At 36.1% G+C, this 21,564-nt stretch overlaps 3 protein-coding genes across 8 annotated transcripts in view; 1 reads left to right on the forward strand and 2 right to left on the reverse strand.

Moving 5' to 3' along the window:
- The first annotated feature begins 1,014 nt into the window (after positions 1–1,014).
- On the forward strand, positions 1,015–2,472 carry LOC110411162 (Bifunctional inhibitor/lipid-transfer protein/seed storage 2S albumin superfamily protein). 3 transcript variants are annotated; one of them, XR_016350853.1, is made up of 2 exons: positions 1,015–2,136; positions 2,246–2,472. XR_016350853.1 is itself a non-coding variant. In XM_089782625.1 (2 exons), exon 1 carries the CDS (start codon positions 1,063–1,065, stop codon positions 1,762–1,764), a length of 702 nt encoding a protein of 233 aa, XP_089638751.1. In that variant the 5' UTR covers positions 1,015–1,062; the 3' UTR covers positions 1,765–1,773; positions 2,246–2,472. The 3 variants fall into 3 exon arrangements, 1 of the variants encoding a protein (XP_089638751.1); XR_016350852.1 differs by having other exon boundaries at positions 1,015–2,132; XM_089782625.1 differs by having other exon boundaries at positions 1,015–1,773.
- A 2,580-nt stretch (positions 2,473–5,052) lies between these two features.
- On the reverse strand, positions 5,053–13,831 carry LOC110410571 (Tetratricopeptide repeat (TPR)-like superfamily protein). 3 transcript variants are annotated; one of them, XM_021420333.2, is made up of 7 exons: positions 13,666–13,831; positions 13,187–13,400; positions 10,869–10,955; positions 9,972–10,154; positions 9,789–9,875; positions 9,635–9,706; positions 5,053–7,356 (listed from the first exon to the last, which is right to left on the reverse strand). In XM_021420333.2, the coding sequence occupies exons 2-7, from the start codon at positions 13,373–13,375 to the stop codon at positions 5,419–5,421; spliced, it is 2,556 nt and encodes an 851-aa protein (XP_021276008.1). In that variant the 5' UTR covers positions 13,376–13,400; positions 13,666–13,831; the 3' UTR covers positions 5,053–5,418. The 3 variants fall into 3 exon arrangements, with proteins under 3 accessions (XP_021276008.1, XP_021276009.1, XP_021276010.1); XM_021420334.2 differs by having other exon boundaries at positions 13,496–13,780; XM_021420335.2 differs by having other exon boundaries at positions 9,972–10,151; positions 13,187–13,781.
- Positions 13,832–14,798: 967 nt separating this feature from the next.
- Positions 14,799–21,564, reverse strand: part of LOC110411689 (uncharacterized) — a 7,074-nt gene continuing 308 nt past the window's right edge. The window contains exons 2-10 of one of the 2 annotated variants that reach the window (XM_021421955.1): positions 21,452–21,519; positions 21,304–21,365; positions 21,042–21,191; positions 20,501–20,677; positions 19,242–19,454; positions 16,933–18,644; positions 16,291–16,347; positions 16,125–16,194; positions 14,799–15,666 (exon numbers count right to left, since the gene is read on the reverse strand). In XM_021421955.1, the coding sequence (XP_021277630.1) occupies positions 14,980–15,666; positions 16,125–16,194; positions 16,291–16,347; positions 16,933–18,644; positions 19,242–19,454; positions 20,501–20,677; positions 21,042–21,191; positions 21,304–21,365; positions 21,452–21,519 (3,196 nt within the window). In that variant the 3' untranslated portion in view covers positions 14,799–14,979. Of the gene's footprint in view, positions 15,667–16,124; positions 16,195–16,290; positions 16,348–16,932; positions 18,645–19,241; positions 19,458–20,500; positions 20,678–21,041; positions 21,192–21,303; positions 21,366–21,451; positions 21,520–21,564 lie in introns of both variants that reach the window. The other variant, XM_021421954.1, reaches the window with a different exon arrangement.

The following is a 21,564-nucleotide window of genomic DNA, read 5'->3' on the forward strand; positions in this document are numbered from 1 at the left end:
AGAACAAACATCGAGCAAACAACAAAAGCCGTACCCTGTACTCGCCTATGCCCAACAGCCTATCTTTGTCTTCCATGAACTGCCCAACCTAGGATTTGATGGCATTAGGTCAAGCTGTGTCAAGTGTGAACTGAATATGGATTAATACTAGCTAGCTGGGAGAGAAATCATATGCATTCTAGCTCTTACTTAGGGTTTTATTATTATATATCACATGCATTGAAGAGTAACACATGGGATAAATCAATAATTTGGTGATATTTTTGGATTATCGAACGATGCAACATTCAAGTAGTTAGAGCATAAAAGAAGCTTCGGTTAAATTTCATAACATTTTTTGAAAAGATTGGGTGTTTCCGGATTTAAGCTCGTAAAGGATTTTATGACTAAAAAACTAAAATTGTTTAATTTATGGTGTTCACAAAAAAGTTTATTTTCATACTAATTGATTGAATTTGGATTTTCTGGTGATTAAGGATCTTCTAAATGCAATTAACAATATAATTTGGGTTTGTATGTGTCAATAAGCTTCCTATTCCTTAATACCCAAAAAGAAAAAAAAGAATTAAAAAAAAGAAAAAATATTTAAATATTTAATTTATTAATTGATGTATGATCGTTATATTTAAAGAGTAAAATTTAATTTACTTTTTAAATTCAAACAATAAAAAAGCAGCATGAGTGGAATTAAGATAGATTAAGAAATTGGGTAGGAGGCAAATTTGCTAGCTTCCCAACTCTGACTACCTCTCTCTCTCTCTCCCATTACCAAAATATATTGTCTTTCTAAATCAGAGTAGGAACTAATGACCAAAACAGTGTTCATAAAAGATGAAAGTAGCAGCGGTTAAATTTTGATAGACTCATGTAATTGTAAAGGCATGGTAATAGATTGCCAACTAGCAAAGTTTGGCAGCTGCCTTTAGAACTTAGCCCTAGTTCACGTGATCTGCTTCTCCTATGGCAATTGTTTGTTTTCTTGCACTCCTCACTATTCCTATATAACACCTTTTTCTCTACGAAAAGTTTACCCATTCCATTCCACTCCACTCAACTATCAAAATGGACTCCACCAAAATCTCAGCTCTGCTCCTCGTTTGCATGCTTTTCATTTCCGCAGCCACTCCAATTCTTGGATGTGGAACCTGCGGCAAATCACCCCCGAAGCACAGAAAGCCCAAGGGAAAGTCCCCTAAGGGTCCCATTACCATCCCTCCCATTGTTAAACCTCCAATCAACTTGCCACCGGTTACTGTCCCTCCAATTGTAAAACCACCAGTCACAGTCCCTCCGGTGACTGTGCCTCCAATTGTGAAGCCACCCATTAACCTCCCTCCGGTGACAATTCCTCCCGTTGTGAAGCCGCCAATCAACCTCCCTCCAGTGATCCCTCCAATTGTGAAGCCACCCATTAACCTCCCTCCGGTGACACTCCCTCCAGTGACGGTGCCTCCAATTACTACGCCACCAAGTGGAAAACCCTGCCCGCCACCACCGGCCAAGGCCACTTGCCCTATTAACACACTGAAACTGGGTGCTTGTGTGGATCTTCTTGGAGGGTTGGTGCACATTGGTGTTGGTGACCCGGTTGTGAATGAATGCTGTCCGGTTCTTTCAGGGCTTGTTGAGCTTGAAGCTGCAGTCTGCCTGTGCACCACTCTCAAGCTCAAGCTTCTCAACCTTAACATTTATGTGCCACTTGCTCTTCAGCTCCTTGTCACTTGTGGGAAGACACCCCCTCCTGGTTACACTTGCTCTCTCTAGATCATCCAAGTTAAGTACTTTATTATGTCCCTTTCATTCCAACGCTTTCTTTAGGTCCGAAGCTTCAACTGTTTGTCTCTGATTACAATTTTCTTAACTGTTTAGGGTAAAAAGGATTTCATAGTATTTGTTGAAAGAAAATGCTTTCTTTTCTTTGATTTCATTTCCAATACTTTTTGGGAAAAACTGTGGCAATGCTAACCTTTTCGTGCATATGAAAACTGTAGCTGACCTCAAGGATAAAGCTCGAGTATTATTTTAACCTAATTCAAACCAGAAGGAACAATTGAAACCAAATAAACTTCAGAAGTGATTCATCAAAAAGAATAAATAAAGTATGGCATGCAGTTTGCTCTCTAATTAAAAAGGCTAGTGAGTAAATGACTTCTTGCTTGTTCAATAAAAGTTTTATTTCTTTTCTGCACTATATACTTCGAGAATATTTTTTCCTCGTTTCATTCCATGGTGTACCGATTTGCAGGTTGCTAATTTCATGGACGCTCTTAGGATATCGACATGAGAGGATGTCCATCTTTCTCTTTCTCTTTCTCCCCTACCCTACCCTCCCCTCCCCTTTCTCTCTCTCAATTGGATTGGACTCTTATTGTACACCATTTGTTTTTTCTTTTCCTAAAGATTGTTGCAAGTGTGTTTTTGTCTTGGACCAAAAGAAGCAATCAAGAATGACCTTCTCCCTGTTTATGATTTTCCGGGATTTTCATTTTTTCCCGTATACAGTAACCTTTTCAACTATTATTTCTTCCTATTCAATCTTTAATCATTTGCTACAGTAAATTGCATGTGAAGGACTTAAAAACGCTTAAAGCCTCCTTAAGAAACTACAAATTTTGACCTCCCGAGTCATATCATATGATTGTAATTCAGGAAGCCTGCTGGGGGTCCCAGTTTAAGGGCATGCCTCTGTGACTCTGGATCCCACTTTGAAATAACATGATAAGTACCTGATGCGAAAATCCACCATTCAATCTGAGCTTCTGTTTTAGGTCATAATCATATGTATACAAATACTGCTACTGTAAGAGAGAGAGAGAGAATGTTAGTTTTTGGAGATCCAATGGGCTTTGAGAAGTCCACCTTTCAATTCCAAACACAATGTCATCATGAAATATTCTGGTGTTTTTTTTTTGGCCCTGTGCTGTGCATGGTACGTAAAAGGTTACTTTCAGAAACTAGAGAGAATGGAAGTGCCTTCTGGGAGAGTTGATTACTTTTAGAAAGACGACAGAGACATGTGAAATAAGTATGCTTTTCTTTTTATCCAACCCATGAAGACTGAAGAAGGCTTTCAGCATACAAATAGTCTTGAAACCAGTACACTTATATAGAGCAGCCTTTATATATATATATATATATATATATATATATAGTTCCATTCAAACCCATTCTTCATTGCTCTGAATCCCTTTTTTCTTGTGTTTCTATGTCAGGTTTCCACTTTCTCGTAGCGCAGATTAATCCTGAGGAAATAGTAAGGATAATTAATTCGGTTCCGATATCCTAATATTACTATTGAAACAATTATTATCAACGTGCATTAGAATAATTTAACACAAGCTAATACTAGAGCCAATATGCACTACAAGCTTGATTGCAAGGTATATTGAGGACTCGTTCATAATAGTTCCTTTAATTTGGAAGAAAATTATTCCCAAAAAAATAAAAATACCGAGGAGCTAGTCAATGTAGGTAATTATGGCACATTTTGATAGTGAAGAACTCAATATTAGACTGAAAAATCAATGGCGTTTGGGAAGTACTATAATAAGGACCCCATATGCTTATATATATGTTTGATTACTTTACAGCTACGTCGTCAATCATGGACGCTCTGTATGAAATCTGTTTTTCGTTTTTGGCCTTTTTCAAATGTAGCAATCAGGAAGTGACCGCACAATCTTACAACATACATTAATTATGATGAACCATGTTTCTCTTTAACTTTTTCTCTCTTCACTTTCGACCACAATATTGCAATTCAGCTCCACGGTAGGGTTGTGTTGTAATGTAAAACTATGGGAGAGAACCGGGAAAGGACTGTCCAAGAAGTCTACATAACTTTATCCTTTATCCTTTTATCTTTGTTTGGCTTTCCTCTTTCTTCCATCGAAGATGATCTCAAGGAATTTACTAGGAATCCGTCACATACGGTTTCAATAGAAATGGCCACCATGACCCCGGCTAAGATTAAAGGAAGAGGGGACCAATTTTAAGCTATAGCACATGAACCTTGTTTGTCTCTATCTTCCATAATAACATGTGGTGTCTGTTGATAAGGTTCCTGTTAGAATTCAGGAGATTCTTTGGTTCATTCTTCTAGTCTTAGCCATCAGGAGATTGGCTCTTTAATAAAGAACAATCAATCAAGAAAATATACCAATTAATACATGTACAACAAATAAGAGCTTCAGGCACGTGAGCATTTGGTTTAAAGCTCCCTTCCTCTAAATTTTACTTAATCAAAAAATAGCTTATTTTATCTCTTCTTCATAAGAAAATATTTAACCTAAAATTTATTGATAATAAGTTAAAAGACTTTTAAATATAATAAACCAAGTCAAGTATTAAGAAACATTGAATTTTAATTTATTTAAATTTATTTTAGCGCCACTTGATGAAATAATTAAACATAAGATAGTATACAAATATTCTAGTGAATATGCTTCGGGTGTTCATTACCACTTAAAGTTGTTTCTTTTAGTATCAGTTCGGTGATGTTGTGTGTCAACAACCATTTATGGCCCCTTCTAACCTAAATGGGGCATAACCCAGACAGTTAAACCAAGATAGAATTATTAAGACCTAAGTACAGATATTAGATCAAACTCTGTGTTTGATTGTGTGTGAAATATCTTGCATAATCATGTATCCAATGCTCTCTTCCATTATTACTTTTTAACATTTTAAAATAATGGGGTTCAACTATCACAAAAAGCTTAGCCTGGTGGTGGCTGGCCGTTCCAAGGCTTGAACGTTCAGAGGCTACCATTCAGTCTCCAACCATCCAAATCTCAAAAGTCCAACCACACCTTGCTTGAATTGATGGCTGATAACGAATCAGGTTTACCGTCCAAGTACTTCTTGCCGATACAGAAGTTTGGGAGTGCAAGAACAACAACTTGGGTAAGCTACGAATGCATCCACCATTGAGGTAAACCACGAATTGCCAAAGAGTCAGAGGGGTTAAGCAATGGAATCAAAGAAAGATTGAACAGATTTAAGTAAATTGTACGGCAAGGCGACAAGCCATTGGAATGAATGACTCTAGGATTTAAATCCAAAATGAATAAAATCTATTCCGTCTCAATCTCGAGAGGAGTGCATTATCTCTCTATTCTTCAATACCAGATGGATTAGCCACTAAAACACAATAACCTGAATTAGAACTACATCTCAAATTCACAGGTGGGCATCAGCTCTTACCAAAACAATCAGCCACACCACTGAAAAATGAACCCTAGATATGGGAAAAATGAGAGGAAGAAGAAAGAAAAAAAAAACAGAACAGAAAACTTATTATCTGAATTGAACTATATATATGATACAAATCCTCTAAAAGGATTGCTGATCTACCTGCTAACTAGCATCTGAATGGCGGGCCACAAAAGGATTGAACTAGAACCACCCACACAACCATTACGAGGATTTATTCAGCTGTAGGCTGCTGGGAAGGAACCTGACATGACTACAATGTTTTAACTTGGACAGAGCTTCTTGCGACTTACCAAGCATGAGATCAACATATATTGCAGTCATAGTGGCTTCGCTACTGTTGGGTACCAGGGACAATGCTTGCATCACAAAATGGTGGGCCCGCTCGAGCTCACCTTTTATTGCAGACACAGCAGCAAGATTTGCATAAAGGGTTCCACGTGCCTCCTCTGGATTAAGAAACATGAAATCCACCAAGCCCTCAGGGGAAGGATTCTTGGCTGCTGCGGCTCCAGTTGATTCTTCACAATCAACAGGTTTTTCCACTCGCCACTGTTCACAGTCCTCTTGACCAAACGGCAATTCAACATTATTTCCCTGAGACAAATAAAAGGATAAATGCTCTGCAGCTTCCTTAGGCTTGTTCAGCAAGCAGAGAGCCTCTGCCACATAGACATGACCTAGAAAGATGTAAATTCTTGAACAACCAGGCAGTTCTAAGAGAGATCGTGCTGCAGAGAGGGCCTTCAAAGGATTTTCCAGTTCTAACTCTACATATGCCAAATTAGCAAGAAGAGCTTGCTTAATCATCTGATTTTCTCTTTTGCAAATACCTTCATAATAGGAGATGGAGTTCTGAATAATCTCCTGATTAGTTCCCCCCTTTGGCTCTTTCACATCCCCATTTGAGTTAACTAGACCTACTGACATAGTTGAAGCCTTGGAATCAATGCCAGGTAAGTTCTTATGGTTTGAGTTCTTGGAAGATGCTCCATCTTCATTCTCCTCTAAGGATGCATTGGAGGGTAAAGCAGACTTTGAATTACTCCACTCAGAACAGTTCAACAAGTGCAGTGCATTATAGAGACACTGCCTAGCAAGTGACAATGAAAGCTTAGGCTGCCCATCAATACCTAAAGCCCAGTCATCCTTTTCAGAAGAATCTACAAGTCCATTCCTTGAAATTCCGTCTTCAATTAGAAGTTGCCTCCACCTACCCTTTCCAATAACACTGACTCTAATTTCTGATCTGTCTGATGAAGCACGACTTCCTTTTACAAGTCCTTTCTCTACAGCCATTAGACAACATTCAGCAAGCCGAAGCCACAAGAGGGGTCTTTTGTAGAAAATTAAACTTGCTTTCTGGAAACAACGAGCAGCAAGTATTGGTTTCCCACAGGCCAAGTACTGCAACCCACAGTTATATGTTATGACAAGAGATTTATCCAGTGAGAATGTTAATAGCTTTAGAGGCTTCTCCTTCTGCAGAGATGAACAACTACTCAGTGCCTTGGAAAAGAACACCGCAGATGTATGATACTTCCCAAGTTGATAGTATATGCAGCCTAGATTGTTGTTAAACATGCTTGAAATTGCTGCATCCGCCCGATTACTCGATGCCATCAACAACTTGATGGCTTTTCGATGGTTTCCACGAGCATACTCAAGCTGGGCCTTCAAGAGGAGAGCCATAGATGAATCTCTCCCTCGAGCAATGTTCATAGCAAGCTTGACTTCACGCTTTGCTATCTTTACATTTCTAGTGAGAAGCAAAAACTGAACCTTGTAAAGTTGCAACTTGAGCTTCAGATCAATACCAGAGATAGATCTATCAACTGTGGTCCTGGGAAGATCATTTGCAGATGTAAGACCAGCAGACCTTGCTAAGTTTGGTCCACCAATATCCAGTGTCGAAAACATTTCATCCAGTGGGTCCTCTGATAAAGTTCTTGATAGAGGATTCTCAGAGGCATTTACACTAGCAGCCAAGTCTGAACTAGAAGTATCTGAGACCAATGAGCTGCTTGGAACAGAGGACGATTTTCCTACTAGACTCATGGATTGTTGGGCAACCATGTTACCATTGTCCCCCTGACTCACATTGCCAACGCCAAAGGCCTTTTCCAAATAATTCAATACATCCTGAACATAATTAAAGCCGTTTTAGTATCAAAGCTATAAGATACAAACCCAAATTTTAAATAAAACATAACATCGTAAAGACTGCCATTAACAAAACACATACACCCTCAATGATAATGCCAAAAAAAGATGACGCTAGGAATTATCTTCCTATATGCATTTCAAAACAAGTGTGACCCACAAGATGTTAAAACAGCTTCTCACCAATTCATTACAATAAGCAGTATAAGGTGTTTTACAAAAGCATTGGAGTTTGATCAGAGTACGAACTGGGTTTAAAATGTCTGAATTCTGAACAGAGTATAACTGCCCATACTGAGGGCGAGAATCCAACCAGAATCCAACAGGCGGGCCTCACTGCCCAAGACTCAAATCCAGGTATCCAGGTCTAACTGTCTAAAAGAATCGTCACACCAACCATGCTTATCAGTGCAAAATGAAGTCACCAATCTCATAAGCAAAAATTTGATACAGCAAAGAGAAAAGGTCTAATTGGCAATGCTACAAATCGAAGTAGCAAACAGACGACAAATATGGAAGCAACTAGCCCCTTTGGTTCCAATTTGAAAATCATAGAACAATTATCTAACCTTTACAAAAATGAAAACCCAAAACGTGAATTATCCAAAAAAGGTTGTGAACGAAATACAAAAACCCATATTATATAATGAAGTTTATTTTAGCTACTAAATATCAAATTAAACAACCCATGAAAAGCAGCACTGCTCCAAAATTGGAAACTCTCGACCGGGAAAGGCTCTCAGCATTTTCCATAGGGTTCAGAAGTTTCAACCCAAACTGATTCATTCCATCAATTTCCATGGACATTTTAAGTACGACAACAGGAAGAAAGACAAAGCATAAACAGTACTTCGCTAAGTTAAGATATAAATTTGATGATTTGGAAAAGTGAGGGCTAAAAGTAGTATCAAATGTAAATCATAAAAAAACAAGAGCCTTATGAATTACATTTAAGACATGCTAGTACAAACACAAATACATAATGCAGAAAATTAGAGGCTACCGGTTATTTTTTTTTCCAAAATATTGTGACATTTTGTATGCTTGCCTCATCACCAAGCACTTCGAAATATAACAACTAAAGAGGCATTAGCAGACAGTTCCAGGGTGATTAACAAGAAAATGCTGAAGTGGTTCTTATACATAAAATGCAAGATGATATGGGATCAGGGAGCACAGCATGGCAAGGACAGAACTTTGAATGAATATGCTCCGTCTAATGCTGCAATTAGAGGAGAATTTGAATCTGAATTGCCGCATATGGTAAATATAGAAACTTCATTTACCATCTTCACAAACAATTACAGTAGTAAAGGGACATAATTTAGACAATTGCAAGAAAAGCAGACAATGGACCAACCACCAAGCAAATTATAAAAACTCTTTAACAAAAAGGAAAACAGATGTGGTTCATTCTTCTTCAGTGGGTGGAAATACCAGGAAATACAAATGCGATCCTCTTTTAAATATAAAGAGAGAAAGTACCTTGTAATACATGCAGCACTTGTTCAAACAACAAACATCAGTAATTTCATAGAAGTTACATAAATTAATAAGATAGTTTACATATAGGAGGCAAACACAGTTTACATCTAGTAAATTTACCTACATATGATGAAGAAAAAAAAGTGCATTTAGAATATTGGACTTGTAAATATTTGATTATGTTGGACCAAAACCAGTCTTCATGATTGAACTATTACTGTATTACGGCAAAGAGAAATGGGAATACCAAAAACTGAGGAAAAAAATGGTGTCCTACACTCTTGCTAGAGTGTCTTCAGTATGTTTCAAAGTTTTAATTTGATTGGAGTACACGTTACCTTTAATAGATTGGCACTCCACACGAAAATCATTTTAAAAATATCACTAGGACTAATATATTTGAATGGTTGGACATTCTCAATACAACATTTCAAATCATCCAATCCAGACTGTACATAACAAAGATGGGTACCCTTTGATGGGTGTGTCACTCCCTAATCCAAAGGAACAGAAGCACCTTTAAAGAAATTAGTTCCTTTATTTAAACATTCTTAACTGGCAAGCAGCTTCAATGTCCTCTAACAACATGCTTATCAGAATTGTAAGGCAGACACGCTCTAATCTCTACACACAGCCCCATCCAAGTAAAAGGCTAACAGTTAGAAATATCCATCTTACTGTGATCTCTAAAGTGATTGAACTGGGAAATTAACGAGGAATTTTTCAATTCGGGAATTCCAAATATTCAAGCTACAAATTATTTAGAACTTACAGCAGATTTTGAAGCATCATGGCAGGCTAGCACAACATCAAGCAACAAAAGGCAAATATGAAGAGCTGTTGTCTGCATATAAATAAAAAGGGGGACAGTTAATACAAACCAACAAGCGTAAAACAAAAATGACACCAAAATAAAGATAAAATACCTCATCTATGGGTTCAATGCTTTGATACAGAGGTTCAAGAACTGATAATGCCTTTGCATATTCATGAAGATGGAACCAAATGACCGCCTATGTTAGATCAATTCAGAACAAACATGTTACTCCAAGCCACCGGTGAAAAGATTATTGCTCTTCAACTCTTGAAATTATAGAAAGGAGACATACTATGTTTAGAGCAGCCACAGAGGTATCAAACTCATCTGTGTAAATAATACTGGCACTATTTGAACCAGAAAACTGTTGTGTGATTGTACCGCTTCCTTTTGAACCTGAACTACCTTTATTTCCAACATTGCTACCAGACTCCACCTGTTCTCCAGAAGCATGAACAAGCTCCTCACTTCTCTTCTGAACATCAAAAACAAAAAAATATACATAATTCCAATGTAAGTCAAAATAAGTCCTGAACATAGAAATACAACAAACCTTTCTCCAGAAAGCAACCAATGTCCTACTCAAAAATTATTATTTCCTAGTTAGAGCAACAGGGAGAAGAAAAATGAATTCATCACAGGCACCCTGCTATTAGAGATGAAATACATATACGTGACACAAATTCAGGCTCAAAAAGTCACAGGTCCAAATCAAATGGGGTCAGATACATAATCCTTTCCACCACTAAGCATTTCCCAGAGTAAATACCAGAACTAGCAGTGGTTTCATATAAAGCTAATCATGGTTCAAACTGCCAGATGCCTAACACAATTGACATCATCTAGAGAGCAATTAAAGAAAAGGAAAAAACACACAAACAACCTTGATTTAAGCTGAGCAGAGTTGCCTCACCAAAAAGATTTTACTTGAGTAAAAGAAAATACTACATACTTTTGGTTTTCTTTATTTGTTAAAGTTTTTTCCATAATATCACCCTCCACCCACCATCCATTCTCAATTGGTGAAAGTAAGACTTCAAAGTTACGAAATTCATGAACTGGCCAGGACTATTATTCTTTGCCACTGGCAATTCTTTCCGAAAGGTATATGACTAGATTAATACTGAGAAATATTGCTGGGAGTGCACAGCCACATAAACCAGGGTGAAAAAGGAAAACAAAATAGTACCTTGACATTGTTAAGGACTTCAAGCAATTTCTTGGGATCTGAGCAACCATCCCGGAAAAACTCCGCAATTGCAATATTATGAAGAACCTGTTGAATAATCCAGTTATTCAAACAACTTAGACTGAGCCAACAGAAAGGGCAATATTATAATAGATGCCAAAAGCCACTAAACAGGAGCTATTGGTAGTTAGTGCAATTTCAATATGAGGGCAGTAATTGTACTCTAACAATAAAACAGAACACCTACAAACAGGATTCTAAGAAGATCAACTATGTAATCCACATTAAGAACATAACCAGAACTTTTTATAAACAGCATTTGATTGAGATGTTACCATCACAATCATTAGATATTAAAATCGGTTTGAATGTCTCCAGAGATAACTAACTCATATAACACAGCTATCAGTGATTTTAAGGCATAAAAAACTTACAACCAAAAATAAAGGTTTTCAAAAAAAAAAAACACAGATTGATGTTAGTGAGGAGTTCGAGTTAAAATTCATCCAGCAGCTGAACTTCTTCATGGTGACACAATTCATGCTAATAAATTAAATGCTGAATTTTACTACTGCACGTCATAAGTACTAATTTGCACTATAAGCAGTATTTCAGTATGCTATCCAAAATTTTCATGCTGACTATATTTAAATTTGTCTGATTACCATATAGACTAAAGTTTGAAAGTTGAATGACTATCATTTTGGCCTTACAGCCATCACATCTTACAATATACAACGACTTGCACATGTTTTCTGTATCGTATTATTATCCATTCTTTTTAGTTGATTCAACTTTTCTATTAAATTTTAGATGTACGTGAGAAACAGACTAAGATGAAAAACAAGTTTAACGATATTTTAAAATAAATGATCCATTTTGCAAATAATGCTTTTTCTTAGTTAGCAAATAATGCATTTGTAATTTAAAAATAGTATAGAAAAAATATTAAATTAACATAGGTAGGCAATGCAGCCTATAAAGTTTTTAAAACCGTCTTGACTTAATAGAATCTAAATTTAGCAAAAACTAGTTCCTAACTAACATTTTCAACACTTTTTTATTTAAAAACTTTATTTTAAGTAATCCTCAATATAAATTACCAAACATTGAAATTTATAATTTTCAACACTTTAGAAAGTCCGCGTTGTCCTCCACAATTACTTGAAAACAAAAGGAAATGCAACTTCTCTAGCCTAGATATCACTCCACTTTAACATTGGTTTTAATTATGCATTCCAACAAATATCCATATCTCGTGCTGGTATTGACTAAAGCCCTCAGATAACCAATTCCATTCTGAAAGAGATAGCCCATATCAACATATCATCGCACAGGACACGAATGTAGCGTGTACAGTTCTCCGGCCTATACTTGTAGTAACAAACCAATGACAGCACTTTCAACCAACTAGAAATTCCATCTTTCATGAGTATACTCCAGTCTAACTCTATATGGTAATTAGCTTTTATTCAATTAAGCACAGCAGATACATTGATATTGTACTTTCATTAAAATAATCCCAAAATTCAGCCACCCTACATTCATTAGCAGGAGGTTAGGAGGCCATTGCAAAGAATAGTCTTTTTGGTAATACATTAACATAAAAGAATCTATCATCACCAATAACAATGACTATCACCCCATACACCACTTGTGAAGGAAAAAACTCCACAATGAACTTTATAAGTTTGTCACGTGCTGATAATACAGTAGGAGGCCATTACAATAGAATAGAATTTTTGGTAACACAGTAACATAAAGAATATATCATCACCAAGAACATGACTATCACCTGATATACCACCGGTGAAGCAAAAAACTCCACAATCGACTTTATACATTAGTCACATGTTGATTAACTAAAAGATTGTTACCCTATACACTAAAGATGGAGTTCTAAAATTCCAGGAGCCGGTTAATAGATTACCAGGTGTCCGCATAAGTATAAATAAAGAAATTAATAATGGAATTATTAGGTTAACATAAATAGAGAAATCACCATATGACCATAATTAAACCTAATTATGGGGTTTCCATAATCCACAGAAAATGTATAGATTAATAATCATCATCTATAAATAAGGAGTCAACACTGGATTACTAAGTTAATTGTTTTAAGAAACTTGGGTGATCGAAATCAGCTGATAATAAAGTACCAGTGAGCCAGAAAAATACACAAGAAAACACTAAAAAAATAAACTTCAAATTCGAACTAAAAAAAATAAAACAGAAAAGAGCTAAACAATGAATCGATTCAATCGCATCCATTATCGAAACCAATGCATTCATATGCATAATTATTTGAAATAATTTACCTTCGGATCGTCTTCTTTCTTCGGCTTGAGCTGATTCAAGACATCAACGCACTCGGCAAACTTTCTAGACTGGAAGTAAAGGGCGGCGTCTTTAGCAAGAGCAGCAGTGACGGACAAAACGCCATCGTCGTCGCCGGCGGCACCATCTCGATTCGGAGCCGACGACGATGATGAATCTCGCGAATCCATGACCAGATCAGACCAATCGGAAGGGCTAAGGAAAATCGAAGAAAAAAAAAATCTCAGGCCGAGAGAATAAAAAAAAAGGAAAAACCCTAGCTTCTTTATTAATAAGAAAATGTCGTATACAGTCTTTAAATTTCCATTTGGGGGATTTATCGTTGGGAGTCCTCAAAAAGTTTGGAGAAATTGCAAAAGAGGACAGTCGGCCTGCGTTCTTTCGCCGCTCGGGTGTCGGATTTGCAGAAAGAGAAATGAAAAAGAAATGAGGAAGAAGAAAAAAATAAATAAAAACCTACGCGACCGATTTGGGGGAGAGTCGGAGAGATACGGATAGAGAGAGCGAAAGGGCTTTCCTTTTTTCTTTTTCCTTTTTTTCTTTAAGTCCAAAATGAAATGTGTTGAACTGCGGAGTGGGCAGTGATAGCGTGGTTTGGTGGAGTATCAAAGATGATGAAGTTGTTTGCTTGGATCTGATTCCATTAGATTTTCTAATTAGGTTATTAATTAGTTTAATGGGATTTTTCCTTTTTTAAATGGGGGCGGCGTTTGCTGCTTGGGAGTGGATATTTTCTTTTTCTTCGGTTTTGGAGTTGAGACAGACTGCCCTTTGGAAAGTGAAGGTTCAAATTTCAAATCAAACAGTTTGTTTTAATTTTGGGAGGTGGAGGAACAAGGGATTGCAAGAAGAACATGATGATTGATAATGATTTTTAAGGGTTTTTCTTCCTTTTTTTTTTTCCAATGATTTTTCATTTTTTCTGTTGGAGGATGACTCATTGACTCATGGGGATCATTTTTAACCCTTTTTTTTTTATAATTCAATTGTTAGATTTGAGAATTTACGCTTAAAAAACAGAAGAATTTTATTTTTGTATTTTTTTTAATATAGTAAGTGAAATTGAAAAGTTTAAACAAAATTTCATTACATATCTATTCGTCTTAAGTAAGGTTGTTTGTCCCATCATTCTCATGAGTTACTTGTCTGGAGACTTATATATTATGATAATAATTTATAATATATATAAATATTAAAAAAAAATTATTAATGAAAATAGTTATATTTGCGTTTTATATTTTTAATTTTTTTATTGTTAATATTAATAAGATTTACTAGATTTATAAACATAACAGAGTTTAAATTGTATCGAATAATTTTCATTAAAAATATTAATAAAATTTATATAATTTATAAATAAAAATTTTAATTTTATTAAATATTTTATACTAAACAAATTTTTTTTAATTATAATAGTATTAAATCATTTACAGGAAAAAGGATAACTATTTCATCCACTTATGGAGTTTAAAACTTTGCAAGTTTACACTCTTACAACATACGGGGTTATCAAAGATTGCATGTTTTTTATCTTAACAGGGACCAACTAAGACTAAAACAAGGTTATTAAATGATTCCAAAAACACCATCTGGCCTTTTATCCATGTCTGCTTTACTGTAATTAAGAAAATTAACATAATTGTTCATCCAATGGCACTACAATATGTACAAAGGAGCAAATTAATGTGTGCAACTATCGTATATACAACATCAAATAATTAGAGGGGATAATTACATCTTATACCATGTCAAACCAGGCTTCAGAGATAGGCAGTCATGCAACTTTTCTCAGTATCTCCAACAAGGCTTCTGAATTCCGAATGTCCTGACACTCCTGCGAGTCCTCGTTTCCTTGTGAAAAATCAAGACCAGTATAAGTTCTGATCCCAGGACCATGTCCACTGCAGTCCCTCTCCCTTCCCTGCTGGGCTCGTCTCACTTCCTTTTGATGCTCAGTTAGTTCTAGCCTTTTCCGTTTTGAGCACGAGGGTGGTTTATGCTTTTGGTTAGATTGAGCAATCGTACCCTCCAACTCTACTCTCTTTGAGCTCCTGTTCTGTGTTGCAGTGACCTTGCAACTCCGTGGAGCAGTATTGTTTTCGAACACAGAGCATCTTTCCAGAACTGATTTGCTTTTATTGTGGAGGTTTATTCTTCCATTTCTTGACAGCTTGTCTAAAACATGAAGCAGATTTTGAGGATACTCCAAGTTGGTTTGCTTGCCATATGTGGAGTTCCAAAAGATGATGGTAGGATCTGAAATCGAGACATTTGGATGACCAAGTGTTTTCTCAAGGAGGCATGCTTGAAGTTTGAGGAAACAAGAATCAAAAGTTAGCGGTGGCTGACTCCTCCGTAAACAATTAAGGATCTCAGCCCATAGAATTCCAAGTTGATCTTCGGCACGTTCATCCTGTATCTCTTGATATGACAGCCATTGAAGCAGTTGACCGGATATTATCTGCAGTCAAAGCATCAGCCAACGTTAAAACAACTAAATGCCAATTCCCTTGGATAAAGAAGTTGCAGAAATCAAAGTCCTGCAAAAGAGGGGAAGGAAGGAGAGTGAGAAAAAGTAAAACTTCCCTCCAATAAAACACGTTAATTTCTTGTCCTACTAAAAAGAGTTTTGAAGTGAAAATAGAACTTGAAAACCATCCTTTTTCGTGAAATGAACATTCATCTCTCACTTCGTCCATCTCAATTTGTTAAAAGAAAAAGAAAAAGAAAAAGAAAACCTGTTTCAACTTCACAAATTTAAAAGGCTTATATTGATTTGACTAATGTGTTTGTGTGTATGTTGGGGCTTTGTAATTGATCAGCTATATATTGATGGCATAAATGAGATGCAAGAGCTCAAGAGAAGTTTTTACTCAGCATGCTAGTGGTAACATGATAAACACAGCAAAAAATACAAACCTCAAAAAATGAAAGAATATCTTGCTTCAAGTGAAGGCAACTAATGAAGCATGCCAATGCAGAACATACCCTGAAACCAACTCACATAAAAGAAACATAAACATGTAAAGATTTATGAAAGAAAAACCTCAACATGAAGCATAAATAGGAAAGAGGAGTGATTTACCTTGAACTCACAAGACCTGCCAGTGGTTCTGTTCCTATATTTATGTACTTCAAGACTCTGCAGCATATTAAGCAACAAATGAACAACAGCTTTGGGATTGGGGAATATTTAAGCACCCTAATACGCACACACCCGAAAAAAAAAAAACAGGGAAGATTTTCTGTGTCTAATTATTTGAACTCAAATTAAAGCCTGTTTGTTTGTAACCAGTTATGAGAACATGTGCCTCCTTAATAATACAATGAGCAACGTGCACAATTCTGATTTTTGTTGTCACAAGAATCAGATAGATTACTTGGCTAAGTTCTCATATAGATCATGGTTCAACTGGATTATTAAAACTTTAGCTTTTCGTTACCCAACAGGTTTACTTCTATGTTTAGGACAGCTTTGTAAGTAGCTGTACTAAATGTTGAACATTGCATCCATAAAAGTAATACACTTTTTAATTTGAAATGGCAAAGGGGGAAGCAGGCCAGGAAATGAACCAGATCCAGAAGAAACACAGTAATTCCCCAAAGGGATTTCTGAATATCAAGCACTAGTGCCTGGCAATTCAACTGCAAATGAGGATACAATTTTACACAAATGCAGGTAAAGAAGGCATTAGGAAGAAGAGTAGTTATAAATGTTTCCATTTACCTGGAAGCAAATTTTAAAATATTGTTAATGTCAATGGATATATTGCAGGCACCAACACATTCTTTTCCACTTCCATATGAACTTGTATCTGAAGTCAGCTTCTGTTTCAGAATACATACCACAACCTTTCCACAGAAAGAAATGCAAGCAGGCTCCAGATCCCTGTAATATAAACCAAGCTCACTCTCATGCTCAAACAGGCTACCATATTCATCAAAACACCTGTTTAACATTGCACATAGATCACCACTAAAAGTGTTGGCAGCAGAAGACTTAAAGTCTGCAACAATAACAGAACCATATAATGACTTCCAAACCTCAATGGCCTGTTCAAGTTTTCTCTCTGATAAAACAAAACATTCTTTCAAGGAGTCACTAGATTTCAACAGGTTTAAATCTTTCTGACAACAAGAGAACAAAATGAATGGATATGATAAGAGATGGCATATGGCTCTATAAAAAGAATTGTCAGAATCTGTTTTGAATACCGAGATATCCTTCATACCATCAATATAGTCATTCAGACCTTTCGCTATTGCCATCCATATCTCTATGTAGTTAAAGCCCATGTGCCTGTACAGTAAACCAACAGAAGCTAGAAAACTTTCCAGGGGATCATATGAAGAGAGTACACATTTAGAAAAGTTTTGAAACTTTTGTAGAATCAATTCCATCTCAGGTGTATTTATAGTTAATTGAACCAGCAAACTGAAGTACAGTGCAGTTAGATAAACCATAGGTGAAACCATATCCGTAAAAGCAATGGAATGCTGATCCAGTATTTTTGCATGTTTAATATCGACTGAATCCAGACTGCCAATGTACTTGATGTCTAAAGCCACTTTATAAAGAGGGGATCCAACAATAGAAGGTTCTAACTCCTCAGCAACTACATCTATAAAATGAACTGAAGTATTAAACAAGTCATTAAATCCACAACCTTCTGAACTAGCATCTTCGCCTATTCTCTTAATGAACTTTAATATTGTGTTCAAACAGCACATAATATTATCATAATTATTTGACGGATTTCTAAACTCCATATGGACTCCCTTTAAAACAGATCTAAATATCCTCACAGAAGCATCAGAAGCTGATTTTCTGCTTTCAGGGGCAGCTGTTGCTGTAGCCACGTGAGTAAGAATAATAGTAATCAGCTTTAAGTAGAAATCCAACTGACTAAGCTCCCATGGCAACCATTTAATAGGATATTGCTTCCATGAATATCTGCCAGACGTACAAGGAACAGGAATGAAGTTTCTAGCTGATAAACAAAGGTTTACCTGGTCCTTTAGATTAGAGTCCAAATCTGCACAGTTCACTGATATACAATCATCAAGCAAATCCAGGCACAAATTCCACAACCAGATACTTTTACTACTTGGTCCTATTTTCAAAATTGCTTCAAATATAGGATCCAATACCAATTTATTTACCAATGGAGCGTTGATGGAGGTATCAAGTTTATGTAGAAGATAACACCATGTGTTCAAGCAGGAGACGTGAACAGATACATCACATTTGCTCGAAATGATGCCTATTAGAGGTGTCATAATGAGCTTTAAGCATTTTGAAAATCCATTTAACTGCATTTCACAGCTCTTCCCTGGGGATGTTTGTAAGCATTGAATTCCATTCTGTAAGGTTACATTTTTCTTGCAAGCCAGCATTGGAGGATGAACAAAGGCATCAATAAGACCTTCCCAGGCAACCTACAAAATGAAGACACGACCATCGGCAGGAAGATGTTCAACAAGTCATAAATACTTCCAAAATAAATCCGTTTAAAGCCAACAGTAAAGATAATAAACCAAGTTGTTTGATCCTGAACTATCCCAAGTCAGTATGCTTAAGGGCACAGTCCACACTTAAATTATACAATTAGCCCCATTTACATCTGGGAACTTGGGATTGGCCCAGCACAAGAGCCAGCATATTCGGATTGAACTAAACAATTGTCTGCGCATATATTTTTAAGTTGTTGGACCTTAGAACTTCCAGATCTCTAGATGAATTCTGTACAAAATTTCTCATAAGTATTCTCGAAGGAAAAAATATCTTTCTATAGTTTATGAAAGCACAGCTAACTGTGGAACAACAAACCAAGAAACAGAAAACGTTCTTATTTGAGTATAATCAAAACATCTATGCTTGTGCAAGAGATTGTCAAAGACAGGATATATAACTAAAGTTTAAATATTTTTAGCTGAACTGTATTTCTTGTTCTGCTTTCTACTCCCCTGTTTAACAGAATAAAATATTTTTAGCCTTTCAGAAAAAGTTTTAAAGTAAAATTTTATCAGTAATACCAGCGTAGCAATCTGGACTTGTGGATTGTGATCTTGAAATGTCTGCTCAGGGACTTTCAACATCTGATTTACTAGATGTCTGTTCTTCAAGGCATCAGATCCTAGGAAGCAGATAAACCATCCCCACGCCTGGACAGTTTGAACCTTCATGCCCTTGTCTAACTGGTCCTTCATCCCTGTCAGCAATTTTTGCTTCATGTCTTGAATGATAGCCTGCTTAAGAAATATGGAGTGCAACTGATATAAGATTATAGAATAGTAATCATGCAATGTTGCAAAACACCTTCAACCAAGTTTTATAATTTTATATCTTGAAACAGCATCAAGGAAAATGGTTAGGTTTCTGCATTTAGATGAGTTGAATAAAGGAACTTAACAAACAGATTTTCATGTTATTCAGCTCATACATATCTCTAACCTATACAAAATTTCGTAGCCATTTGAAGCTTTATTTTTACCATTAAAGTAGATGTCTGGCTGTTTGATAATGAGAGCTTCTCTTGTTGATTAGGAAGGGCTGAGATGAGTAGTCGGAATGATAGACCAGACTGGTTGCAAGCATTAGATTCCAACTGGTTGGACCAAATAAACTTTCAACCAATCTCTTTCCAAGAAATGGTTTGGGTTTCAAATTCTGAATTTCAATTTTTCATAATTGGCCTCTCCTGCGTACCAAATTTCCTAGTTGCACTTGTTCTGTTTGGAAACAAAGGGAATTGATGATATTTGACTTAAACATGTTTTTCTAGTAAGTTTTCTGAAATTAAATCTTCTTGAAGCATAACATAAACGTATGTTCCTAGAAGAATAAATGAATGTGTTAGTATTTGTGTGTACTTTTAAGAAATTATTAGAGTTCAAGTGCATGTTAATTGTTAAAGTGCAGTTTTTACTTTTTATCACAAAAGCACACTCCACATATTTACTGTAGTAAATAGAGAAGGGATGGTGGTAAAGAAGACTGTCAATAATTGGTCAGAAGGCCTTCCAAAGCACAAGCTGCATTCCCACTCTAATAAATACTACTGGTAATAACTTTAAGGGAATTTAATTTGGAATAACATCTTGAGATTTAATGTATTATTGCAAGCTAGTGATATGATCTCTTTAAAATAATAAACAACTAAAGCATGCAATTAGTCTAACCTCTGTCATGTCAATATGTAAAGCATGTCATATGCACCTCTTTTAATAAACAGGGAACTTGAAAGGAAAGAGTGCATTAAAAAATGGTGAGAACAAATGCCAGTTAGAAGTACCTTGGAAAGATTTATTGGTGGAGGAAATATTGTGGACCTAATCTTCAAAAAACACCTCTCTGACATATCCCGCTCTCTCTTATCACAGCAGAGAAATCTTCTATAAATTAAAGGTGCCCATAGGTGTGATGATTCTCTCATCAATTCACTCAATTGGGCAGTTAACTTTGTCACAGCCTAACACAGTTAGCATTGAAGAGTTTAGTACATATGACAAGGCAGTAAAAGTCCTACCGTAATACAACTCAAATTTTAAAGTTCAAGGGACCATAAATTTGCCATAATAAATTGAATTCAAAATTAGAACTCAAACAGCGTGCATGGCCCCTCACCTTTTCCCATGTAGACCTTTTTAACACACTCTATGAAGGAGAGGTTACCAGCAAATCCAGGATGTTATTGGAAGAATAAATACGTAAATGAATCTTTTAATAAACTTTGCTAATGAATCAATGTAAATACAAACACCGCTGCAGTGATTCCTTGATGGACAATTGGACACCCAAACATGACTATGAAACATCCAAATAAATAACTATACCTGCATGGCCTCAAATGTTGTTGACAATGAGCCAATAGGATTATCAAGGGCATGCACAACTGCCCTCAACAATGTATTGAAGCAGGCGGCCAAAACTGCAACATCAAATTGTTGAATTGATATACACCACACGCCTAAATTGCAAAGGGACTGCAATTAAGAGATGAACAACTTAAAATTTATGAAAAAAAAAAGAAAGTGAAAAGAATTATAGAAAAAAGAAAGGAACCCTACTATTGTACTATGATAGTAACATATTTACCTTCATATTTGTGACAGAAACGAGTTTAGCCACCGACTCTAAAACCAGCTTAGCATCTTCAGCTGCAAAACCAAGGCTACAAACTAAATCAACAACAATTTACGGTAACATTTCGAAAATCTTACTTGAAAAATACATAAAAAATTACCTGGAATTGTAGCAACAAGGGAAGGATGATAGATCATAAATCCCAAACACTTCAAAGCTTGAGCAGCTCTGCAATCAACCAAATAAAAAAATACAAAATCAAATTTTTTTCAA

Source organism: Theobroma umbraticum, unplaced genomic scaffold, assembly GCF_002168275.2.
Source record: "Theobroma umbraticum cultivar Fairchild unplaced genomic scaffold, ASM216827v3 scaffold_56.0, whole genome shotgun sequence".
Classification (NCBI taxonomy): domain Eukaryota; kingdom Viridiplantae; phylum Streptophyta; class Magnoliopsida; order Malvales; family Malvaceae; genus Theobroma; species Theobroma umbraticum.